This window comes from Chlorocebus sabaeus, chromosome 1, assembly GCF_047675955.1.
Source record: "Chlorocebus sabaeus isolate Y175 chromosome 1, mChlSab1.0.hap1, whole genome shotgun sequence".
Lineage (NCBI taxonomy): Eukaryota > Metazoa > Chordata > Mammalia > Primates > Cercopithecidae > Chlorocebus > Chlorocebus sabaeus.
Genome location: NC_132904.1, coordinates 7,475,856 through 7,497,165, shown reverse-complemented (window position 1 = coordinate 7,497,165; position 21,310 = coordinate 7,475,856). Strand labels below are relative to the sequence as shown.

Here is a 21,310-nt window from a genome sequence, read left to right as displayed (position 1 = left end):
CAAGCTCCACCTCCTGGGTTCACGCCATTCTGCTGCCTCAGCCTCCCAAGTAGCTGGGACTACAGGTGCCCACCACCGCGCCTGGCTAATTTTTTGTATTTTTAGTAGAGACACGGTTTCACTGTGTTAGCCAGCATGGTCTTGATCTCCTGACCTTGTGATCCACCTGTCTTGGCCTCCCAAAGTGCTGGGATTACAGGTGTAAGCCACCACACCTGGCCGTATTTTTATGTTTTTTTAAGACAGAGTCTCACTCTGTTGCTGGAGTGCAGTGGCACAATCTCGGCTCACTGCAACCTCCACCTCCCGGGTTCAAGCAATTCTCCTGCCTCAGCCTCCTTAGTAGCTAGGATTGCAGGTGTTGGCCACCACACCCAGCTAATTTTTGTATTTTTTAGAGCTTCACCATGATGGCTAGGCTGGTCTCGAACTCCTGACCTCAGGTGATCCGCCCAGCTCAGCCTCTCAAAGTGCTGGGATTACAGGCATGAGCCACCGCGCCTGGCCAACCAGGACTTAGTCTTACTGCCACAGCCCTGCAGTTGCAAGGAAGACTGAAAAATGTAGTTAAATAATGTGTTCAGGAAGAAGGAGAATGGGGTATTTGCTTGTGAGCACTAGCAGTCTCTGCTGTGGTCTCCATTGTCACAATGGTGTGCCTGGGAGTGGGAGCACATTGTGCTCAGCACTCAGCAGGACTTTTAAATCTGGAAACCCTTGTCCTTTGGTTCTGGGAAATTTTCCCTTGCATTTTCTCTCTCTCTTTTTTTTTTTTTTCTTTTGAGACCAAGTCTCACTCTGTCACCCAGGCTGGAGTGCAGTGGTGTGATCTCTGCTCACTGCAAGCTCCGCCTCCCAGGTTCACGCCATTCTCCTGCCTCAGCCTCCCGAGTAGCTGGGACTACAGGTGCCCGCCACCATGCCCGGCTAACTTTTTGTGTTTTTAGTAGAGATGGGGTTTCACCGTGTTAGCCAGGATGGTCTCTATCTTCTGACCTCGTGATCCGCCCGCCTCAGCCTCCCAAAGTGCTGGGATTACAGGTGTGAGCCACCACGCCTGGCCTCTTTTTTTTTTTTCCCCCTTTCTGAAAGTTCTATTATTTGGATATTAGATTTCCTAGACTGGTTCTTTTTCCTTTTTAAAATCGTTTCTCTCCTAATTTTTATCTCTTCTACTTTCTAGGCATTATCTCATCTTTTTGAGTTTATAAAGATTTTTTTTAAGTTTTCTTTTCTCCACCTAGTTCCTGTTTTCCTTGTATTGCTTTTCTTACTCAGTCGGGTGTCTGTTTTCATGTTGGAAGCTTTCTTCAAATATCTTAAAATTATTGATTGCTCATTTTTAAGAGAGACTATAAAGCTGATTTGAAATTGTTAGCATCACTGAAAGGTGACCTAATTGAGCTTTTAACTGGGGAACTTTCTCTTCTCTTCAATATCAATATCTTTAGGTCTTTGCTCTTGGAATGGCCAGATATTTCAGTCTCCTACCAAGTGGGTAAAAGCTAGACTTGATTCTGGGAATGAGAGAGAAAAGGGAGTGTTGGGTATCTCAGCATTCAGGGATTCTGTTCACTAACTCCACTTGTTTTTAGTATAACTTTGATTCTCATCCCAAAGATCGACACCTTGGCCATTTTGAAGTATCTTCTCCCCAGTCCACGCAAAAGTTAGGGAGGAGCCAGTCCCTTGAATGCTGAGTGGAGGAAGGAATCTAAAGATTTATTTAGGCCAGGCGCGGTGGCTCACACCTGTAATCCCAGCACTTTGGGAGTCTGAGACGGGCGCATCACAAGGTCAGGAGATTGAGACCATCCTGGCTAACACGGTGAAACCCAGTCTCTACTAAAAATGCAAAAAATTAGCCAGGCGCGGTGGTGGGTGCCTGTGGTCTCAGCTACTCGGGAGGCTGAGGCAGGAGAATGGCGTGGGCCCGGGAGGCGGAGCTTGCAGTGAGCTGAGATCCTGCCACTGCACTCCAGCCTGGGTGACAGAGCAAGACTCTGTCTCAAAAAAAAAAAAAAGATTGATTTAAATTCATTTTTCAACTGACTCTTCTTAATTTATCTTCTACTTCACCCATACATTCAGAGGTTCCGATACTGCCATGCCTCCGTCTTTTCCTAAATACTTTCCTACTAGTCGTTCTGCTTTGTAGTTTCTATTTTTTTTTTTTTTTTTTTTTGAGATAGAGTCTCACTCTGTCACCCAGGCTGGGGGTGCAGTGGTGTGACATCAGCTCACTTCAACCTCTGCTTCCCGGGTTCAAGAGATTCTCCTGCCTCAGCCTCCTGAGTAGCTGGGACTATAGGTGTGTGCCACCACGCCTGGCTAATTTTTGTATTTTTTTTTTTTTTTTTTTTTTGAGACGGAGTCTCGCTCTGTCGCCCAGGCTGGAGTGCAGTGGCCGGATCTCGGCTCACTGGAAGCTCTGCCTCCCGGGTTTACGCCATTCTCCTGCCTCAGCCTCCCTAGTAGCTGGGACTACAGGCGCCCGCCACCTCGCCTGGCTAGTTTTTTTGTATCTTTTTAGTAGAGACGGGGTTTCACTGTGTTAGCCAGGATGGTCTCGATCTCCTGACTTCGTGATCCACCCGTCTCGGCCTCCCAAAGTGCTGGGATTACAGGCTTGAGCCACCGCGCCCGGCTAATTTTTGTATTTTTAGTAGAGACGGTTTCACTATGTCGGCCAGGGTGGTGTCGAACTCCTAACCTCAGGTGATCCACCTGCCTCGGTCTCCCAAAGTGCTGGGATTACAGGCATGAACCACTGTGCTTGGCCTGTAGTGTCTAGATTTTTATTACAATCATGTTTGTCTCTTGTTTTCTATCCTTGTGGGTTTATGCCCTTAAAAATCTCTTATCTTTTCTATTATTTTATTGAGGTTTCAGGAGGGAATGAAAATAAATTGTGTGTGTGTTCAGTCAGCCGCCTGCCTGGAACTTTGCAGTGGTATCTTTTAAGTTTGGTTTGAAATCTCTGATCTCTAGGGCTGCTGTAACAAAGTACCACAAACTGGATAGCTTGAAACAAAATACATTTTCTCACAGTTCTGGAGGCTAGAAGTCCAAAATCAAGGTCTTAGTAGGGTTGGTTCCTTCTGGAGACTCAGAAATCTGTTCCATGCCTCTCTCCTAGCTTCTGGTGGTTGCTGACAATCCTTGGTATTTCTTAGATTGTAGATGTATCACTCCCTGCCTTCACATGACATTCTCCTTTGTATTTCTCTCTTTCTTCACATGGCCTTCTTCTAAGGACACCAGTCATTGGATTCAGGACCACCCTAATCCAGTATGACCTTGTCTTAACTTGATTGCATCTATTTCCAAAGAAAGTCATAGACATTGGGGCTACTACTTAAAACTGTCTTTTGGGAGACATAGTTCAACCCACAACAAACTAGCAAATTTGATATCTGAGATGATTCATCTATCAGAAGCTGAGAGATGACTAGTTTTTTTCCATCAGTAATTATTGAAGGCTTTAACAAATATGATTTTCATGATGTTTCCCAAAATGTATGCCACAGAATATTTATATGAGTTATAAGAAAGGAGTTACATAGTCATTTAAATTTGGGAAATGTTAGTTAAAATGAATTTTTAAACTGTAGGTCTATTCAGGACCTTTCATATGCCAGTGTGAACTGTGAAACATACTGTTTGGGAAATGCTACATACAGTTAACCCCCTTCCCTTTTTTTTTTTTCCTCAAGACAGAGTCTCTGTTACCCAGGCTGGAGTGCAGTGGCACGGTCTCGGCTCACTGCAACCTCCACCTCCCAGGTTCAAGTGATTCTCGTGCTTCTGCCCCCGACCCTGGCCCCCACCGGCCCCACTAGCTGGGATTACAGGTGCCCACCACCACGCCCAGCTAATTATGGGTGAGGAGTGCTTCCACCTGCTCCACATCCTATCCAGCCCTCAATTTTCAGTTATACTTCCAATGCTTTTATATAAAAGCGATAAAATTCTATCCTCCAGGTACAAAGATGACAGTAGAGACTTATCTATAAAATACATATTTTAAAGCAAGCATTCCCCCAAATCCCCTCTATAGAACAGAAGATTATCTTTTTAAAACAATGTAAACAAAATTTTTTTCTGAAATGGGGCCTTGCTCTGTGTTCCCCAGGCTGGAGTGCAGTGGTGCCATCACAGCTCACTACAACCTCTGTTTCCCCAGCTGAGCTGATCCTCCCACCTCAGCCTCCTGAATCAGCTGGACTACAGGTGTGTGCCACCACGACCAGCTAATTTTTTTATTTTTTTGTAGAGATGGGGTTTTGTGATATTACCCAAGCTGGTCTTGAATTCCTGAGCTCAAAAGATCTACCCACCTCAGCCTCCCAAAGTGCTGGGATTACAGGTATGAACCACCATGCCTGGCCAAAAGATGGTCTTTATAAAGGGGAGGGTGGGGGATGGGGGTGGGTGCAGGCACGGTGGCTCACGCCTATAATCCCAGCACTTTGGGAGGCCGAGACAGGTGGATTGCTTGAGGTCAGGAGTTCGAGACCAGCCTGGCCAACATAGTGAAACTTTACTAAAAATGTAAAAATTAGTCGGGCGTGGTGGCGCACCTCTATAATCCCAGCTACTCAGGAGGCTGAGGCAGGAGAACCACATGAACCTGGGAGGCAGAGGTTGCAGTGAGCCGAGACTATACCACTTCACTCCAGCCTGGGCGACAGAGAGACTCTGTCAATTGAAAAAAAAACAAAAAACAAAAAACAAAAACACAAAAGACTATCTTTTGTTAAATGTTCTATGCTGCTTGGACTTAGGCCTTTGGAAGTGTGTATCATTTATCCAGAATCACTTAAAATCTGGAAATCTAGAGAATTACTATCCAATAAAACTTTTCGTGATGATGGAAATGTTCTCTATCTCCTGTTTAGCAGATTAGCCATTAGCTGTATGTGGCTATGGAGCACTTGAAATGTGGCTGATGTGACTGAGGAACTAAAAAATTTTTTTTTTTTGAGACAGAGTTTTGCTCTGGTTGCCCAGGCTGGAGTGCAATGGCGCGATCTCGGCTCACTGCAACCTCTGCCTCCTGGGTTCAAGCGATTCTCCTGCCTCAGTCTCTGAAGTAGCCGGGATTACAGGTGTCCACCACCATGCCCAGCTAATTTTTGTTGTTTTTAGTAGAGACGGGATTTCACCATGTTGGCCAGGCTGGTCTCGAACTCCTGACCTCAGGTGATCCACCCACCTTGGCTTCCCAAAGTGCTGGGATTACAGGTGTGAGCCACCATACCCGGCTGGAACTAAATTTCTAATTTAATTTAGCTAAATATAAATAGCCACGTGTAGTTTCTGGCTACTGAACTGGACAGCAGTTTACAGAATGATGTTGCCTCTCACTCTAGTTCCATGATTCTCAACCTTTTTTCCCTGCTTGAAAGATGCACATTTTCTGAGGGATAGATATATTTCTATTGGTTCCTATGGCAATGATTCTTAGATTCTGAACTGTGAAGTCATGTTTCTCTGGGGAAGGGCATATTCAGTTTGAAAATAAAAAGCCTCTAGGTAGTTCTGATCTTTTTGTCCCCTCTTGGTGCCTGCTTCCTTATACACTGTCTACCCTGAAGAATTATTGCTCTAAAATTTCTAATATTTATAGTTAGAACTCTAGGTAAGAGAATTCTTACCTGATAGCCTGGTATTTTCTATTTAAGGGTAAAATTTTTTAAAAGAAGAGCCAAAGTATTAATTGAATCTTATATTAGGATATGAGTTATTGACATGATATATTCTGATTACTAGCTGCAATTTGCAGTCTTCGCACAATCTTTTTCTGTCAAGTAGAGTATCATCCAAAGAGGCAGTCCTGGTGTTGATTGTGGGTGGATGTTGAATATAGGTGAAAAGACTTGCTATTTGGTTATCTTTAAGAAGGTATTTTTCTCCAAAACAGTCATTGTACCATTATAGTATTTCTTTGATGTTTCCATTTTTACCAAACTCTTTAGTAGTGGTCACTTTTCAAATATTCTGTGTCTATAAGTAGTTTTTTAGACTCCCATTTGATTCTTTCAGTAGAATACATTTACTTATTTGAGATGTTTCTTTGTTTCTTACAGTTGCTTCTGCAGGAAGCCTTTTTGGTGGCATGGTCCTCAAGAAGTTCCTAAAAGGTAAAGAATTACCTAACTTCCATGAGACTGACTGTCTTCCCAACAATTAATTTGATATTTTCTGAAACAAATTTATATTGAAAGAAAGAGTTGACAGATGTATAAATAAAAATACAGGACACCCACTTAAATTTGAATTTCAGATAAATAATAATTTTTTTTTTTTTTTTTTTTTTGAGACGGAGTCTCGCTCTGTCGCCCAGGCTGGAGTGCAGTGGCCGGATCTCAGCTCACTGCAAGCTCCACCTCCCGGGTTTACGCCATTCTCCTGCCTCAGCCTCCCGAGTAGCTGGGACTACAGGCGCCCGCCACCTCGCCCAGCTAATTTTTTGTATTTTTTAGTAGAGACGGGGTTTCACCGTGTTAGCCAGGATGGTCTTGATCTCCTGACCTCATGATCCGCCCGTCTCGGCCTCCCAAAGTGCTGGGATTACAGGCTTGAGCCACCGCGCCCGGCAAATAATAATTTTTTTAACATAATTATGTCTCATGCAGTACTTTATCCTACATTTTATCTGGCTTCTCTACTAAAAGATGATCTATTAATATAAAACTGTATAGAATTGACAGGATACCTAGATCACTGTAGCTTTTCTGTATTCTCTCTCTACAGCTTCAGAGAAAATTTTCCCAGATGTAAAATAAAAATTTTAGTAGATATTTGTTTCTATCTACTTCAAAGAAAGAACGTGTGGAGAATGCTTTTACTATAAATGATTGGCTAGCAGTAATAATGTTTTCCACATTATATGCCAAAGTTGGTATGGTTTAGGAATTTTTGCTGACGTTAGTTTTAAGAATTTGTTTATTTATTTATTGAGATGGAGTCTCACTCTGTCACCCACGCTGTAGTGCAGTGGTGTGATCTTGGCTCACTGCAACCTCTGCCTCCTGGGTTCAAGCAATTCTCCTGCCTCAGCCTCCTGAGTAGCTGGGACTACAGGTTCACGCCACCATGCCTGGCTAATTTTTTGTATTTTAGTAGAGACAGGGTATCACTGTGTTGCCCAGGCTGGTCTCGAACTCCTGAGCTGAGGCAATCCACCTGCCTCAGCCTCCCAAAATGCTGGAATACAGGTGTGAGCCACCGCAGAATTTCTTTGTGTTATTTTTTTGACTTAAGAATACTCTACAAGCCAAAGGCCATAACATTTATTTTAAGGAGGCCAAAATGATCTTAAAACTCTAATGCTTTCATTTTTATTTCTTATGGTTGTTTGCTTCATAAGTATTACCCATTGGCCTATTTTTTCCTAATGAATTGTTAATTTACAAGTTGTACAAAATAACTTTTTAAAAGAAACTTTCCCAGACTAAATCTGGAATATTAGTAGATTTTTAAAAGTTTGCATCTGTGCTTGCTTTAAGAAAATATACTGTGGCCAGGCACAGTGGCTCATGCCTATAATCCCAGCACTTTAGGAGGCCAAGGCAGGCGGATTGCTTGATCCAGTAGAACTTTTTGGAGTTCAAGACCAGCCTAGCACCATCACGAGACCCCCTTTCTACAAAAAAAAAAAAAAAAAAAAAAAAAAAAAAACACATTAGCCAGGCATGGTGGTGCACAGCTGTAGTCCTGTAGTCCCAGCTACTTAGGAGACTGAGGTGGGAAGATCGCTTGAGCCTGGGACATCAAGGCTGTAGTAAGCCGTGATCACACACCACTGCACCCCAGCCTGGGCGACAGCAAGACTTGGTCACAAACAAAAAAATGGGAACATCCAAAAAGCTACGTTGGAAAAGTATAATGTTATAAAATAAATGTTTATGAAATGTATTACCATTTTTTAATGACAAGTTTTCTTCGTGCTTTGTAAAATGCAAATCATTTAAAAATTTAAATTTATACCCAAATTTATAGCAACTCAATTATTTTTTTTTTTTTTTTTTTTTTTTTTGAGACGGAGTCTCGCTGTGTCCCCCATGCTGGAGTGCAGTGGCCGGATCTCAGCTCACTGCAAGCTCCGCCTCTCGGGTTTACGCCATTCTCCTGCCTCAGCCTCCCGAATAGCTGGGACTACAAGCGCCCACCACCTCGCCCGGCTAGTTTTTTGTATTTTTTAGTAGAGACGGGCTTTCACCGTGTTAGCCAAGATGGTCTCGATCTCCTGACCTCATGATCCGCCCGTCTCGGCCTCCCAAAGTGCTGGGATTACAGGGTTGAGCCACCGCGCCCGGCCAGCAACTCAATTATTAAAGCACCTTTCTTTCTTTCTTTTTTTGTATAACATGATAGACAATAAAATGGGAGGACATAAACCCATTTTATTGTCTATCATGTTATACAAAAATCTAGAAACAATCGATTTGTATAGAAAAAAATGATAGGCCAGGTGCGGCGGCTCATGCCTGTAATCCCAGCACTTTGGGAGGCTGAGGTGGGCGGATCACGAGGTCGGGAGATCGAGACCATCCTGGCTAACATGGTAAAACCCCGTCTCTAAAACAAAAAATCAGCCGGGCGTGGTGGCGGGCGCCTGTAGTCCCAGCTACTTGGGAGGCTAAGGCAGGAGAATGGCGTAAACCCGGGAGATGGAGCTTGCAGTGAGCTGAGATAGCGCCACTGCACTCCAGCCTGGGCGATAGAGCAAGAGACTCCGTCTCAAAAATAAAGAAAGAAAGAAAGAAAGAAAAAAAAAAGATAGTAAATGAATGTGCAAAACATAGAATTTAAATTTGGTATATTTTCTCCATGATATTAGGATGATAATCATTTCAAAGCACATGTCTAGCTTCATAGTTGGATTTGTTCACTGGAAAGCCATAAAAGTATGGCTTTCCGTGTCTGTCTGCTCTACTGGCTCTTGACAAAACTTTTGAGGTCTTCAAGAAAAGTAATTTACGCCTGGTGCTCCGGGGCTGTGCTGAGCTCCACCAACTCATCTGCAAAAGTGTTGTCCACCCCTCGGTCCGCAAGGAAGTCCATCAGGTGGTTATATAAGGCCCAGTCTAGGGAATCTGTTTTGAGTGTATAATTAGTATCCTTACATTCAAACTCGCTAGTGGACTGAAAGCTAACTTCCCTGATAGAGAAGATGTCGCTCAGCCTCCTCTTGTCCAACCTCATCCTCTAGATAGTGACAGTCCAGCACAAGGGCCTTCTTGCCATCATTCTTTATAACTTCAACCACGAAATGGGGAGTTGATGTCAATTCAGGTTCTTCAACATTCTGCCCTTGCGAGGGTTCCTCCTCATAATCAAATGTTGGTGAGATGCTGCTGTTAATGTTGAAAGTGACAGTGATTTTTTTCCCCCTGGCAACTTTCCGCACTAATTTAGCATCTGTCCCATTCAGTTCCGGCTCCCAAACTCCAGACATCTTAGGAAGGGTTTTATGCTTCTGTATTTTCCTTTCCTCCTTAATTTAATTACTCAGGAAATCAGTAAAAGCTTTGTCTCCTTCGCACGCCGCACACCCAGCCGCAGGCTCAGGGCCCGCGAGGCCGCAGGAGGCAAGCTGAGCAGCCCGAAGGGCCGGGCGCACAGCCGGGCGCGGGCTGCAGGAGCTGCCGGAAAGGCGTGGCGGGCGCCGGCGGCGTGGAGGCCGGCGGCGCAGAAGCCCAGCACATGGGGCACGCAGCGCGACAGTGGCAGCATAGTGGAAAGGACTGCGAACACGTGCGGATGCAAAGGACAACCCAGGGCTAGGCGCCCAAAGTACCCTTTTTTTTTTTTTTTGAGACGGAGTCTCGCTCTGTCGCCCAGGCTAGAGTGCAGTGGCCGGATCTCAGCTCACTGCAAGCTGCGCCTCCCGGGTTCACGCCATTCTCCTGCCTCAACCTCCCGAGTAGCTGGGACTACAGGCGCCCGCCACCACGCCCGGCTCATTTTTTGTGTTTTTAGTAGAGACGGGGTTTCACCGTGTTAGCCAGGATGGTCTCGATCTCCTGACTTCGTGATCCGCCCATCTCGGCCTCCCAAAGTGCTGGGATTACAGGCTTGAGCCACCGCGCCCGGCTTTTTTTTTTTTTTTTTTTTTTTTTTTTGAGACGGAGTCTGGCTTTGTCGCCCAGGCTGGAGAGCAGTGGCGAGATCTTGGCTCTCTGCAATCTTCCGCCTACTGGGTTAAAGCGATTCTCCTGAGTAGCTGGGATTATAGGTGCGCACCACGACACCCAGCTAATTTTTGCGTTTTTAGTAGAGACAGGGTTTCACCATGTTGGTCAGGCTGGCCTCGAACTCCTGATCTCGTGATCCGCCCGCCTCGGCCTCCCAAAGTGCTGGGATTACAGGCGTGAGCCACCGCGCCCGGCCAGTGCCTTTCTTTATCTTGGTTGTATCAAAGAAAACAAACTATTTTTACAACTCAGTTACAAGATGAATACTCTAAAGACAGAAATACATAGGAAACAATTCTACCTTTTGAAACTTCTTTTCTGAAGTAATTTTTAATTGAAGGATGGAGACAGGCCAGGTGAAGTGTCTCATACCTATAATGCCAGTGCTTTGGGAGGACAAGATGGAAGGATCGCTTGAGCCCAGTAGTTAGAGACTAGCCTGGGCAATATATTGAGACCCCCATCTCTACAAAAAATAAAAAAATTAGCCATGCATGGTGGCGCATACCTGTAGTCCCAGCTACTCAGGTGGCTGAGGCAGAATTGCTTGTACCCAGGCATTTGAGGCTGCAGTGAGCTATGATCACGCCACTGTGCTCCAGCCTGGGTGACAGAGCAAGACTCCGTCTCAAAAAAAAAAAAAAAGAAAGAAAAAGAAAAGACTGTTTCTAAAATAAAAAATAATGAGGACTTAAAAATGCTTGCTTGCTAAATGAAGTGATCAGAGGTATTCCCCTTTTCCTTTGTAAATTGTCTTGGCCCTCTGAATCTATCTTCCGACTGTCTGTATCCTTAGATATTTAACAGACTTCTGCTTTTGCTCTGTGACCCTAATTTTGTTTAGGTTCTACTTGGTGTGAGTACATTAATTTTTGTTTTGAACGCATTTAAAAACTAATTGTGGAAGAAAAGTAAACCAAAAAAAATGAGATTTTAAACATTATTATTTTGTAGAGATGAGGTCTCACTATGTTGCCCAGGCTGGTCCTGAACTCCTGGGCTCAAGCAGTCCTCCCACCTCGGCCTCCCAAAATGCTGGGATTACAGGCATGAGCCACTGCACCTGTCCTGTTACTATTTTTGAGACAGAGCCTTGCTCTGTTACCCAGACTCGGGTGCAGTGGTGTGATCATGGCTCACTGCAGCCCCAAGCTCCTGGGCTTGAGCCATCCTCCAGCCTCAGCCTCTTGAGTAGCTAGGGTCACATGTGCACACCTCCATGCCCAGTTACTTTTTAAATTTTTTCTAAAGATGGGATCTCACTTTGTTGCCCTGGCTGGTCTCAAACTCCTGGCTGGTCTCAAGCTCTCATGCAATAGCCTCCCAAAACACTGGGATTACAAGTGTGAGCCACCCTGCCCAGCTAAGATTTTTATTTTAGCTCCAGAACATTCTGTGAGTATTTGGTAAGAATGTTCTTCCTTTAGTATTAATCACAATGATGATTTATTGAGCATTTACTATGCATTAGGCCTTGTGCTCGACTTAAAGGCAGTTATAGTAGTGAACAAGATAGATTTGGTTTCTCCCTTTATGCCCCTAGTGAAGATATCTTACTCTATTCTATTGCCTCCTTAAGCCTATGCCTAGAAGAAAGGGAACATCAGCTATTGTCCTGAAGAGTTTGCTCAGATTCTGAGACTTTTGGGAGATCTGAATCCAAGTTCAAGAATCATGGGCTGACTGCCTTCAAAACATCTAGATTATTTATAAGTTTTTCCTTACTCTTCATTTTTGAATTATTGTCTTTGGGTTGATGCAGAGAAGGGAAAGACCATTCCTAGTGGCCCTGCTCCAGTTAATATCTGTGAAATTGCTTTGAAAGATGTGAAAATCGGCCAGGCGTGGTGGCTCATGCCTGTAATCCCAGTGCTTTGGGAGACCAAGGCGGGAGGATCACGAGGTCAGGAGTTTAAGACCAGCCTGGTCAACATAGTGAAACCCCGTCTCTACTAAAAATACAAAAAAAAATTAGCTGGGGGTGGTGGTGGACACCTGTAATCCCAGTTACTTGGGAGGCTGAGGCAGGAGAATCACTTGAACCCGGGAGGTGAAGGTTATAGTGAGCTGAGATCATGCCACTGCACTCCAGCTCCGGTTACAGTGCGAGACTCCGTCTCAAAAAAAAAAAAAAAAAAACTGAAAATCTGGCCAGGCACGGTGGCTCTGACTAAAATCCCAGCACTGTGGGAGGCTGAGGTAGGCAGATTGCTTGAGCCTTGGGCAACATGGTGAAACCCCATCTCTGCAAAAAATACGAAAATCAGCCAGGCGTGTGAAAATCAGCTGAGCATGCCTGCAGTTGCAGCTACTGAGGGCTGTGGCAGGAGATCCATTTGAGCCCAGGGGGTCAAGTCTGCAGTGAGCTGTGATTGCGCCACTGCACTACAGCCTTGGTGACAGAGTGAGATCTTGTCTCAAAAGAAAAAAAAAAAACTATATAAATAAAAGGGAGTATATTATTAGCACTAGGGAGGAGATAGGAGCATTCCCTGCAAAATAAACCCACACTTAATATGCTTGTACAAGGAGTGGTCAGATCATATATAAGGCTATTCGTTTGACTAGTATTTGTGAAAGTGCTTTGAGAAAAGTGAAAAGCCATGTAACTACAAGGGAATAGTTTTATTGTCATTGTTACTCTTAGGGAATGGGTATTGAGTTGAGTATCATTTATGGAATAACCACATATTCATTATGCCAGTACTACAAACTCTAGACAATTTTTGTCATGGTGACTTAGTTTTAATTGAACTGTTATTTTAAAAACTCAAAGCAATTTCATTTAATCCTTATTGTGATAAATTGTGAGTAGCTAACTCTTTGTACAAAGGGGAAGTACTGCACATCAAGTACACAATTAAAGCTGAATCATTTGCTCATGGTCAATCACATTTAGTAGCCAACTGCAGCCTAAGTCTTCTCTCCAGCTGTTAGGGCTCTTAATATTAACCTCCACTCAATAATGCTAGTTACTCTTTTTGTTTGTTTGTTTGTTTTTGAGATGAAGTCTCACTCTTGTCACCCAGGCTGGAGTGCAGTGGCGTGATCTTGGCTCACTACAACCTCTGCCTCCCAGGTTCAAGAAATTCTTTTTTTTTTTTTTTTTTTTTTTTTTTTTGAGACGGAGTCTTGCTCTGTCGCCCAGGCTGGAGTGCAGTGGCCGGATCTCAGCTCACTGCAAGCTCCGCCTCCCGGGTTTACGCCATTCTCCTGCCTCAGCCTCCCGAGTAGCTGGGACTACAGGCGCCCGCCACTTCGCCCGGCTAGTTTTTTGTGTTTTTAGTAGAGACGGGGTTTCCCCGTGTTAGCCAGGATGGTCTCGATCTCCTGACCTCGTGATCCGCCCATCTCGGCCTCCCAAAGTGCTGGGATTACAGGCTTGAGCCACCGCGCCCGGCCAGGTTCAAGAAATTCTCATGCCTCAGCCTCCCAAGTAGCTGGGATTACAAGCGCCTGCCACCATAGCCAGCTAATTTTTATACTTTTAGTAGAATTGGGGTTTCACCATGTTGGCCAGGCTTGTCTTGAACTCTTAACCTCAGGTGATCTGCCCGCCTTGGCCTCCCAAAGTGCTGGGATTACAGGCATGAGCCACCATGCCTGACCTAGTTATTCTTACTAATTAGTAACAAAAATTACTTAGTGAACCTCACAAAGGAAATTGGTGAAGACTAAGACAGGAATCCCTTAGCTCCCTGGTTTATACACTATTAATTATGCCTTTTTTACTATTATTATTTAGAAATTCTGACACTATTAAACTAATAGCAAACTGCTTTAAATTGCTCCATTTTCTGATCTTTCACTGTTTAATTAGCTTCATCAGGGAGTCTCTGGCAGCTGGATTCATTACTCATAAGTTTTCTAGATGCTAAAAAATCATATATTTATACAAAATTAATACGTCTCTGAATTCAGTTTATGTTGTTGTCTTCATTATTTGACTGATTTCTCTCAGTGTCTAAAACAAGTGGTCTGACCCCTCTTCAGGGGAGCTGAACTGTTGAAGAACTATCAGCTTCAGTTTCCTTTACTCTTTAGTCTGTTCTACCAGGGTTGTATCCAGGTGCTTTTTTCTCTGGATCTGGAATACTTTAGATCAATTCCTGTACAAAATAGCCTCATATTTCCGGGTATTTTATTTATGCTGGATTAACAAACAATGACCATCGTAATCTCCCTACTCAACTACTTCTCTACTGGTTTATTTTCTCTTTTTTCCCCTTTCTTCTCTAGTCCTTAACTACTTATACTTTTATTCAGTAAACTTTTATTGAAACATCTACCTTGCCACAAAGAAGTCACAGGAAGTAGAGGCAGCTTTGCAAATAAAATGCAGTGTGATTAGTACTGTAATGGAGGTGTAAGTTCAAAGAGCTTCTCTCATAACCCAGAGGATATTCCCCAAAGTTCAGTCACTGAGGTGCCTTTCTTCCCTTCATTATTCTGCATCATTATTCTACATTCAATTCAGACAGCTTTTCTACTTTTAAGACTTTAACTAACATTAACTATGCTGATGAGACTTATTTTTGCCCCTCTTGATCACTGACACATCTCCTAAACTCCAAAGGAATAGCTTTGAATGTCAATTAGACTATTCCATTTGAGAGTTCCTCTGAAATATCATGTGTAACATGTCTAAAATAGGGTTCATTTTCTTGAAATGAACTTACTGTATAATGTCTGCATTCCTTTCAGTGATATTGACATACTCATAATTCTCCAGGGTTAAAAATCTTGGTTTTTACAGTGGGGGAGGGGTTTCTCCTTTTTTGTTTCCTCATTATGTAATTGATTTTTTGTTAATTCTGCCTTTATAACATATAATTCTTATTAATTTAAACATAGCTTACATTCTTCCTTTAATGATTCCTTATTTATTATTATATTAGGTCTGAGTACCTCAGGCCAGATTTAAGGCCTTCTCTCAAGAGGATAGGCCCCTCTACTTTGAAGAATAATGCCCATTAAGATATATAAGTTCTTAATGTGTTTAAAAAATTGTCACTGTGTCATATTAAATGTGTGCTACTAGTCTGCATTGAATACTTATCCACTTAGGTATAATTCCATTTATATATTCATTTATGTGTATACTTATCCATTTATATAGAACTATTTCTATCATAAATGTCTGTTAGTGAAACATGATTGTTTCAGTGTGTCCTACTTGCTCAGGTCTGCTTCCTATCATGTCCTTATTCAAGTGAGGAAAGGAAAGTGGATGGAGGAATATGAAAAAAATCCATGTTTATCGATCTCTATTTTGCTGCTGTTTCCTCTTTCTTCTATTCATATTATTTTTATTTTTATCTTTTTAAAATAGCTCCTTATGTCCATGTTTATTGACATAATTTAGCTCTTTATACAGTATTGCCAGTTATTTCAAAAAGATGTGCAAGTGTTTTTCCCAAATACAATTTACAGCCTTCTTTTTTCTTCATAAGACTAGATAAGAATACCTGTCCTTGGCTGGGCACGGTGGCTCACACCTGTAATCTCAGCACTTTGGGAGGCTGAGGCGGGTGGATCTCGAGGTCAGGAGATCGAGACCATCCCGGCTAATACGGTGAAACCCTGTCTCTACTAAAAATACAGAAAAATTAGCCGGGCGTGGTGGCGGGTGCCTGTGGTCCCAGCTACTCAGGAGTCTGAGGCAGGAGAATGGTGTGAACCCGGGAGGTAGAGCTTGCAGTAAGCTGAGATCGTGCCACTGCACTCTAGCCTGGGCGACAGAGCAAGACTCCGTCTCAAAAAAAAAAAATACCAGTCCTTGTAAACAGGGAGGACTGCTTTGCTGTTGATATATGGCTACATGGCTATGATAGTTCAGTTTTTGCCTCTTCCCTATACACCCCCCTTTTGGTGACAGGGAGACTTTTTTGTTGTTCATTGCTTTGTTTTTTGGAGACAGGGTCTTGCTCTGTTTCCCAGACTGAAGTGCAGTGGCATGACCACAGCTCACTGCAGCCTTGACCTCTTGGGCTCAAGGGATTCTCCCACTTACAGCCTTCTGAGTAACTGGGACCACAGGTATGTACCACCATGCCCAGCTAGTTATTTTATTTTTTGTAGAGATGAGATCTTGCCATGTTGCCAAAGCTGGTTTTAAACTCCTGGGCTCAAGCGATCCTCCCACCTCGGCCTCTCAAAGTATAAGGATTACAAGTGTGAGCCACAATGCCCTGTTTATTTTCAAGTTCACTTTTGTCCTCTTTGTTAATTTGTTGGGAAAGAAAGTGAGGAGTGGTGCTTTTCATCGGTTAGAGAGATTGACAGGTCCAGGCTTGCTCAACATTGAGTAAGAAATTCACAATGGTGAACTCTTGAATGTCTGACATAATCAAGTTTGTTTTTTTTTTTTAAGTCTGAGATTCTTGTATTCAAGAATAAAAATCTATTATAATTTTATGTCTTACAAAATCAGCAACTCTAAGGCTTAGAATTTATCTAACACTTTTTCCCCCCGGGAGCTCATTTTGTAGACATGATCTTATTCATTCTTGAGGAGCAGTCAGACATAAGTGTTATCATCATCTCTGTTTCAGAGATAAGGAAACTGAGACTTACCTCAGCTTCATATACTAAGAAAGGAAATGTTTGTAGACTCATAGGTTGCTGGTTATCCATTAAACTGTGAGAGACTACACTTAATTTTAAGCTTTTGATACATTCTTTTTTTTTTTTTTTTTTTTTTGAGACGGAGTCTCGCTCTGTTGCCCAGGCTGGAGTGCAGTGGCGCGATCTCAGCTCACTGCAAGCTCCGCCTCCCGGGTTTACGCCATTCTCCTGCCTCAGCCTCCCGAGTAGCTGGGACTACAGGTGCCCGCCACCTCGCCCGGCTAGTTTTTTGTATTTTTTTAGTAGAGACGGGGTTTCACCATGTTAGCCAGGATGGTCTCGATCTTCTGACCTCGTGATCTGCCTGTCTTGGCCTCCCAAAGTGCTGGGATTACAGGCTTGAGCCACCGCGCCCAGCCAGCTTTTGATACATTCTAAACAGACTCTTGTTGCCAAATTTACCTAACACTTGGTAAGATTTTATAAAGGTTGGTTGAAGATCAAGACATGCTAAAACAAATAGATTTTTGTCTTTTTTTGCTTCCTTAATATTTCTTTACTCTTTCTCTTGTTACATTTATCTAATTGCACTTCACTATTGAGAACATGTTCAAGATTTGATGTGACAGAAGGGGATGGAAAGGACAGAAGTGTTTTTTTTTTTTTTGAGACAGAGTCTTGCTCTGTTGCCCAGGCTGGAGTGCAGTGGTGTGATCTCGGCTCACTGCAAGCTCCGCCTCCTGAGTTCACGCCATTTTTCTGCCTCAGCCTCCCAAGTAGCTGGGACTACAGGCACCCGCCACCACACCCAGCTAATATATATATATATATTTTGTATTTTTAGTAGAGACAGAGTTTCACCAGAGAGCCAGGATGGTCTTGATGTCCTGACCTCGTGATCCGCCTGCCCCGGCCTCCCAAAGTGCTGGGATTACAGGCGTGAGCCACTGTGCCTGGCCAACAGAAGTGGTTTTTACCAACCCTGACATAATCCTTTTCCTTTTCAACTTGGATAGATAAAACAGGAGAAAAGGATAGCTCTTATTATTAGAGATCCTGGGAGCTGGCTCATGCTCTGGCTGAGTGGTACATAACTGCTTTTATTCAGCAGCCCATGAGAGCTAACCTGCCTTGTACCTGGCTGGCTAAAAATGCTTGAACTTTTACAATTCCTCATTGAGTAATCAGCTGGGCACTTATTGTTCCAACTCTGTCCTTCCGGGTTACCACACATCTTTAGTTTTCTCAGCTGGGGACACAAGGAGAGTTGTCTCCCTATAGTGGTATAGTGGAATTTGGCTGGAATGGGAAGAGGGGATATTGTATTTTTTCTTGAGTAGACTTTATGGCTAGCCATTTAATACATTCTGAAAAATGGTCAGATGATATCACATACAAAAATTACCTCAAAATGTATCAAAGAACTAAAACTATAAAACTGTTAGAAAAGAAAGAAAGGTTTAAATCTTCATAACCTTGGATTAGGCAATGTTTTTTTGGATATGACATTTAAAGCACAAGCAACCAAAGGAAAAGTAGAGAAATTGGATTTAGTCAGTATTAAAAACTCTTATGCTTCAAAAGATATTAAGAAAGTGAAAAGATCAATTATACCTTAAAAAAAAAAAAAAAAAAGCTGGAAAATACAGGTCTCTAGTTCCAAAACTTAGAAAAAAAAAAGGTGAAAAAATAATCCACAGATAAGAAAAGTCTAGTATCCAGTGTACATAAAGAACTTATACAACAACAATTAAAGGACAAATAGCAAAATTCATATGGTAAAGCCCCAACCCCCAAAGTGATAGTATTTGGAGATGGGGCCTTTGGGAGGTAAGTGGGGTTAGATTAGATCATGAGGGTTGGGCCTTCATGAGATTAGTGGTTTTATAAGAAGAGGAAGGGAGAGAGAGATTATTCTCTTTTTCCCTCTCCCTCCCTTGTATCCACTAAGGAAAGGCCACGTGAGCACACAATGAGAGGGCAGCTATCTAAAAGCCAGGAAGACAGCCCTCATCAGGAACCAAATGAACTGGCACTTTGATCTTGGACTTCCCAGTCTTCAGAATTGTGAGAAATAAATTTCTCTTTGTTGAAGCTACCTCGTGTATGGCAGAGTTGAGTAGTTGTGACAGTTGCAGCAGAAAGTATATGGCTCATAACATGAAAAATATTTACTAGCTGACCCTTTACCGAAAAAGTTTGCCAGCCCCTGATCTATGCCAATGAAAGCTGTATCTGAAACTGAGCACCTTCAATAATCAACCAGCATTTACTGAGTATCTTCCATGCTGTTAGTCAGGTTTAGTGGAACCATTGTATAATCTAGATAAGACTTGGGTGAAACAGGAAACACGACATTATATGTAGCAGCATTGTGTGTGACATAATAAAAACTTAAGTTGTACCAAACATACATTTAGAAAGTAAGACAGGCTGGGCGCAGTGGCTCATGCCTGTAATCCCAGCACTTTGGGAGGCCAAGGTGGGAGGATCACCTGAGGTCAGGAGTTTGAGACCAGCCTGACCAACATGGAGAAACCCTGTCTCTACTAAAAATACAAAAAATTAGCTGGGTGTGGTGGTGCATGCCTGTAATCCCAGCTACTTGGGAGGCTGAGGCAGGAGAATGGCTTGAACCCGGGAGGTGGAGGTTGCAGTGAGACAAGATCGCACCACTGTACTCCAGCCTGGTGACAGAGCAAGACTCTGTCTCAAAAAAAAAAAAAAAAAAAAAGATTAGCCGGGTGTTGTGGCAGGCATCCATAACCCCACCTACTTAGGAAGCTGAGGCAGGAGAATCGCTTGAACCCAGGAGGTGGAGGTTGCAGAGAGCCGAGATCGCACCACAGCACTCCAGCCTGGGCAAGACTCTGTCTCAAATGGGGGGAAAAAAAGAGGCTGAGAAATTTAGAGGAACAGCATATGACTGTAACATTTAGAACCATCCTGGTTAGCCACTTACTAGCTTTGTCATTATGGGCCAGTTACATAACCTCCTTGTGCCTCAGTTTTCTCATTTGTGAAGAGGGAATAATAACACTTCGCGTTGTTAGGAAGACTAAAATGAGAAAATTTATTTTAAGTAATTCCTGTAGTGCCTGGAACATAGAGGGTACTGAAGGCTTCTGTTTATGTTTTTGACTGCTTCATCTCCCTTCCCCATATCTTCAGCCTCAATCTGTCCCCTAAGCATCAAATCCATTCTCCATACAGCAATCAGAGTAATTAAAAAATATAAAAGTAGATTGCATCATTCCCCTTCTTAAAACTCAATACTTAGCATTGAAACTGAAAAATCTATACCTCATCATAAACTGCAAGACTAAGTGATCTGGCTCATTTCTGCCTCTCCAAATATTATATATTAAACTATTATTTCCTCAACTCACTTGTACTCCAGCCACATTGGACTAGTTTCTGTTCCTTGACACACACAAAGCCCTTTCTCTTCTTTGAGGCTTTGTACTTGTTCCCTTTACTTGGGATATTTCTCCCCTAGTTTTTTGTGTGACTGGTTGGTCCACTTCCCCTTCTATATTTCAGCTTAAATGTCCTCTCTTCCGGGAGGCCTTCCATGACAACCCTACCTAAGTAGTTTACCTCATTACGAGGCTTATTTCTTTTATAGCACCTATCATACTCTTCAGGAATTTTTTTTTGTGGGGGAGGGTGTATTTGTTTGTTTATTCTTTCCTAATTAGAATGTAAGCTCCAGCCAGGCCCAGTGGCTCATGCCTGTAATCTCAGCACTTTGGAAGGTCGAGGCGGGTGAACAGCCTGAGGTCAGGAGTTTGAGACCAGGCTGGCCATCATGGTGAAACCCTGTCTCTACCAAAAATTAGCCAGGTGAGGTGGTGGGCACCTGTGATCCCAGCTATTCGGGAGGCTGAGGCAGAAGAATCGCTTGAACCTAGGAGGTGGAGGTTGCACTGAGCCAAGATTCGCCACTGCATTCCAGTTTGGGCGACAGAATGAGATTCCATCTCAAAAAAAAAAAAAAAAAGAAAAGGAAAAATGTTAGCTCCATGAGGAAAGGAATATAGTTTGTCTTAATCACTTCTATATTTCCAGAGCCCAGCACAATGTCTGGCATATAGCAGGTGTTTAATAAATACAAGGCATACTTCATTTTATTTGTTTATTTTTTTTGAGACGGCATCTCACTCTTGTTGCCCAGGCTGGAGTGCAATGGCATGGTTTGGCTCACTGCAACCTCCGCCTCCCAGACTCAAGCAATTCTCCTGCCTCAGCCTCCCAAGTAGCTAGGATTACAGGTGCCCGCCACCACACCCAGCTAATTTTTATATTTTTAGTAGAGATGGGATTTCACCATGTTGGCCAGGCTGGTCTCAAACTCCTGACCTCAGGTGGTCCTCCCACCTTGGCCTCCCAAAGTGTTGGGACTACAGGTGTGAACCACCGTGCCCAGCCCCTAGTCATGCTTTCAAAGAGATATTTGCCCAGCCCAGCCTGGGAGACTGCGAGCCTGTGGTGGTTGCCCATCTTCTTGATGAGTCTCACTTCTTCATCTAGGAAGT

At 43.2% G+C, this 21,310-nt stretch overlaps 1 protein-coding gene and 1 pseudogene across 1 annotated transcript in view; one reads left to right on the top strand and one right to left on the bottom strand.

Annotated features, from left to right (window-relative positions):
* Positions 1 to 21,310, top strand: part of TOP6BL (TOP6B like initiator of meiotic double strand breaks) — a 101,753-nt gene that overhangs the window by 8,978 nt on the left and 71,465 nt on the right. Inside the window, exon 3 of the mRNA XM_073013665.1 lies at positions 6,093 to 6,146. Coding sequence (XP_072869766.1) covers positions 6,093 to 6,146 — 54 coding nt within the window. The remainder of the gene's footprint in view (positions 1 to 6,092; positions 6,147 to 21,310) is intronic.
* On the bottom strand, positions 8,705 to 10,110 carry LOC103220268 (complement component 1 Q subcomponent-binding protein, mitochondrial pseudogene; annotated as a pseudogene).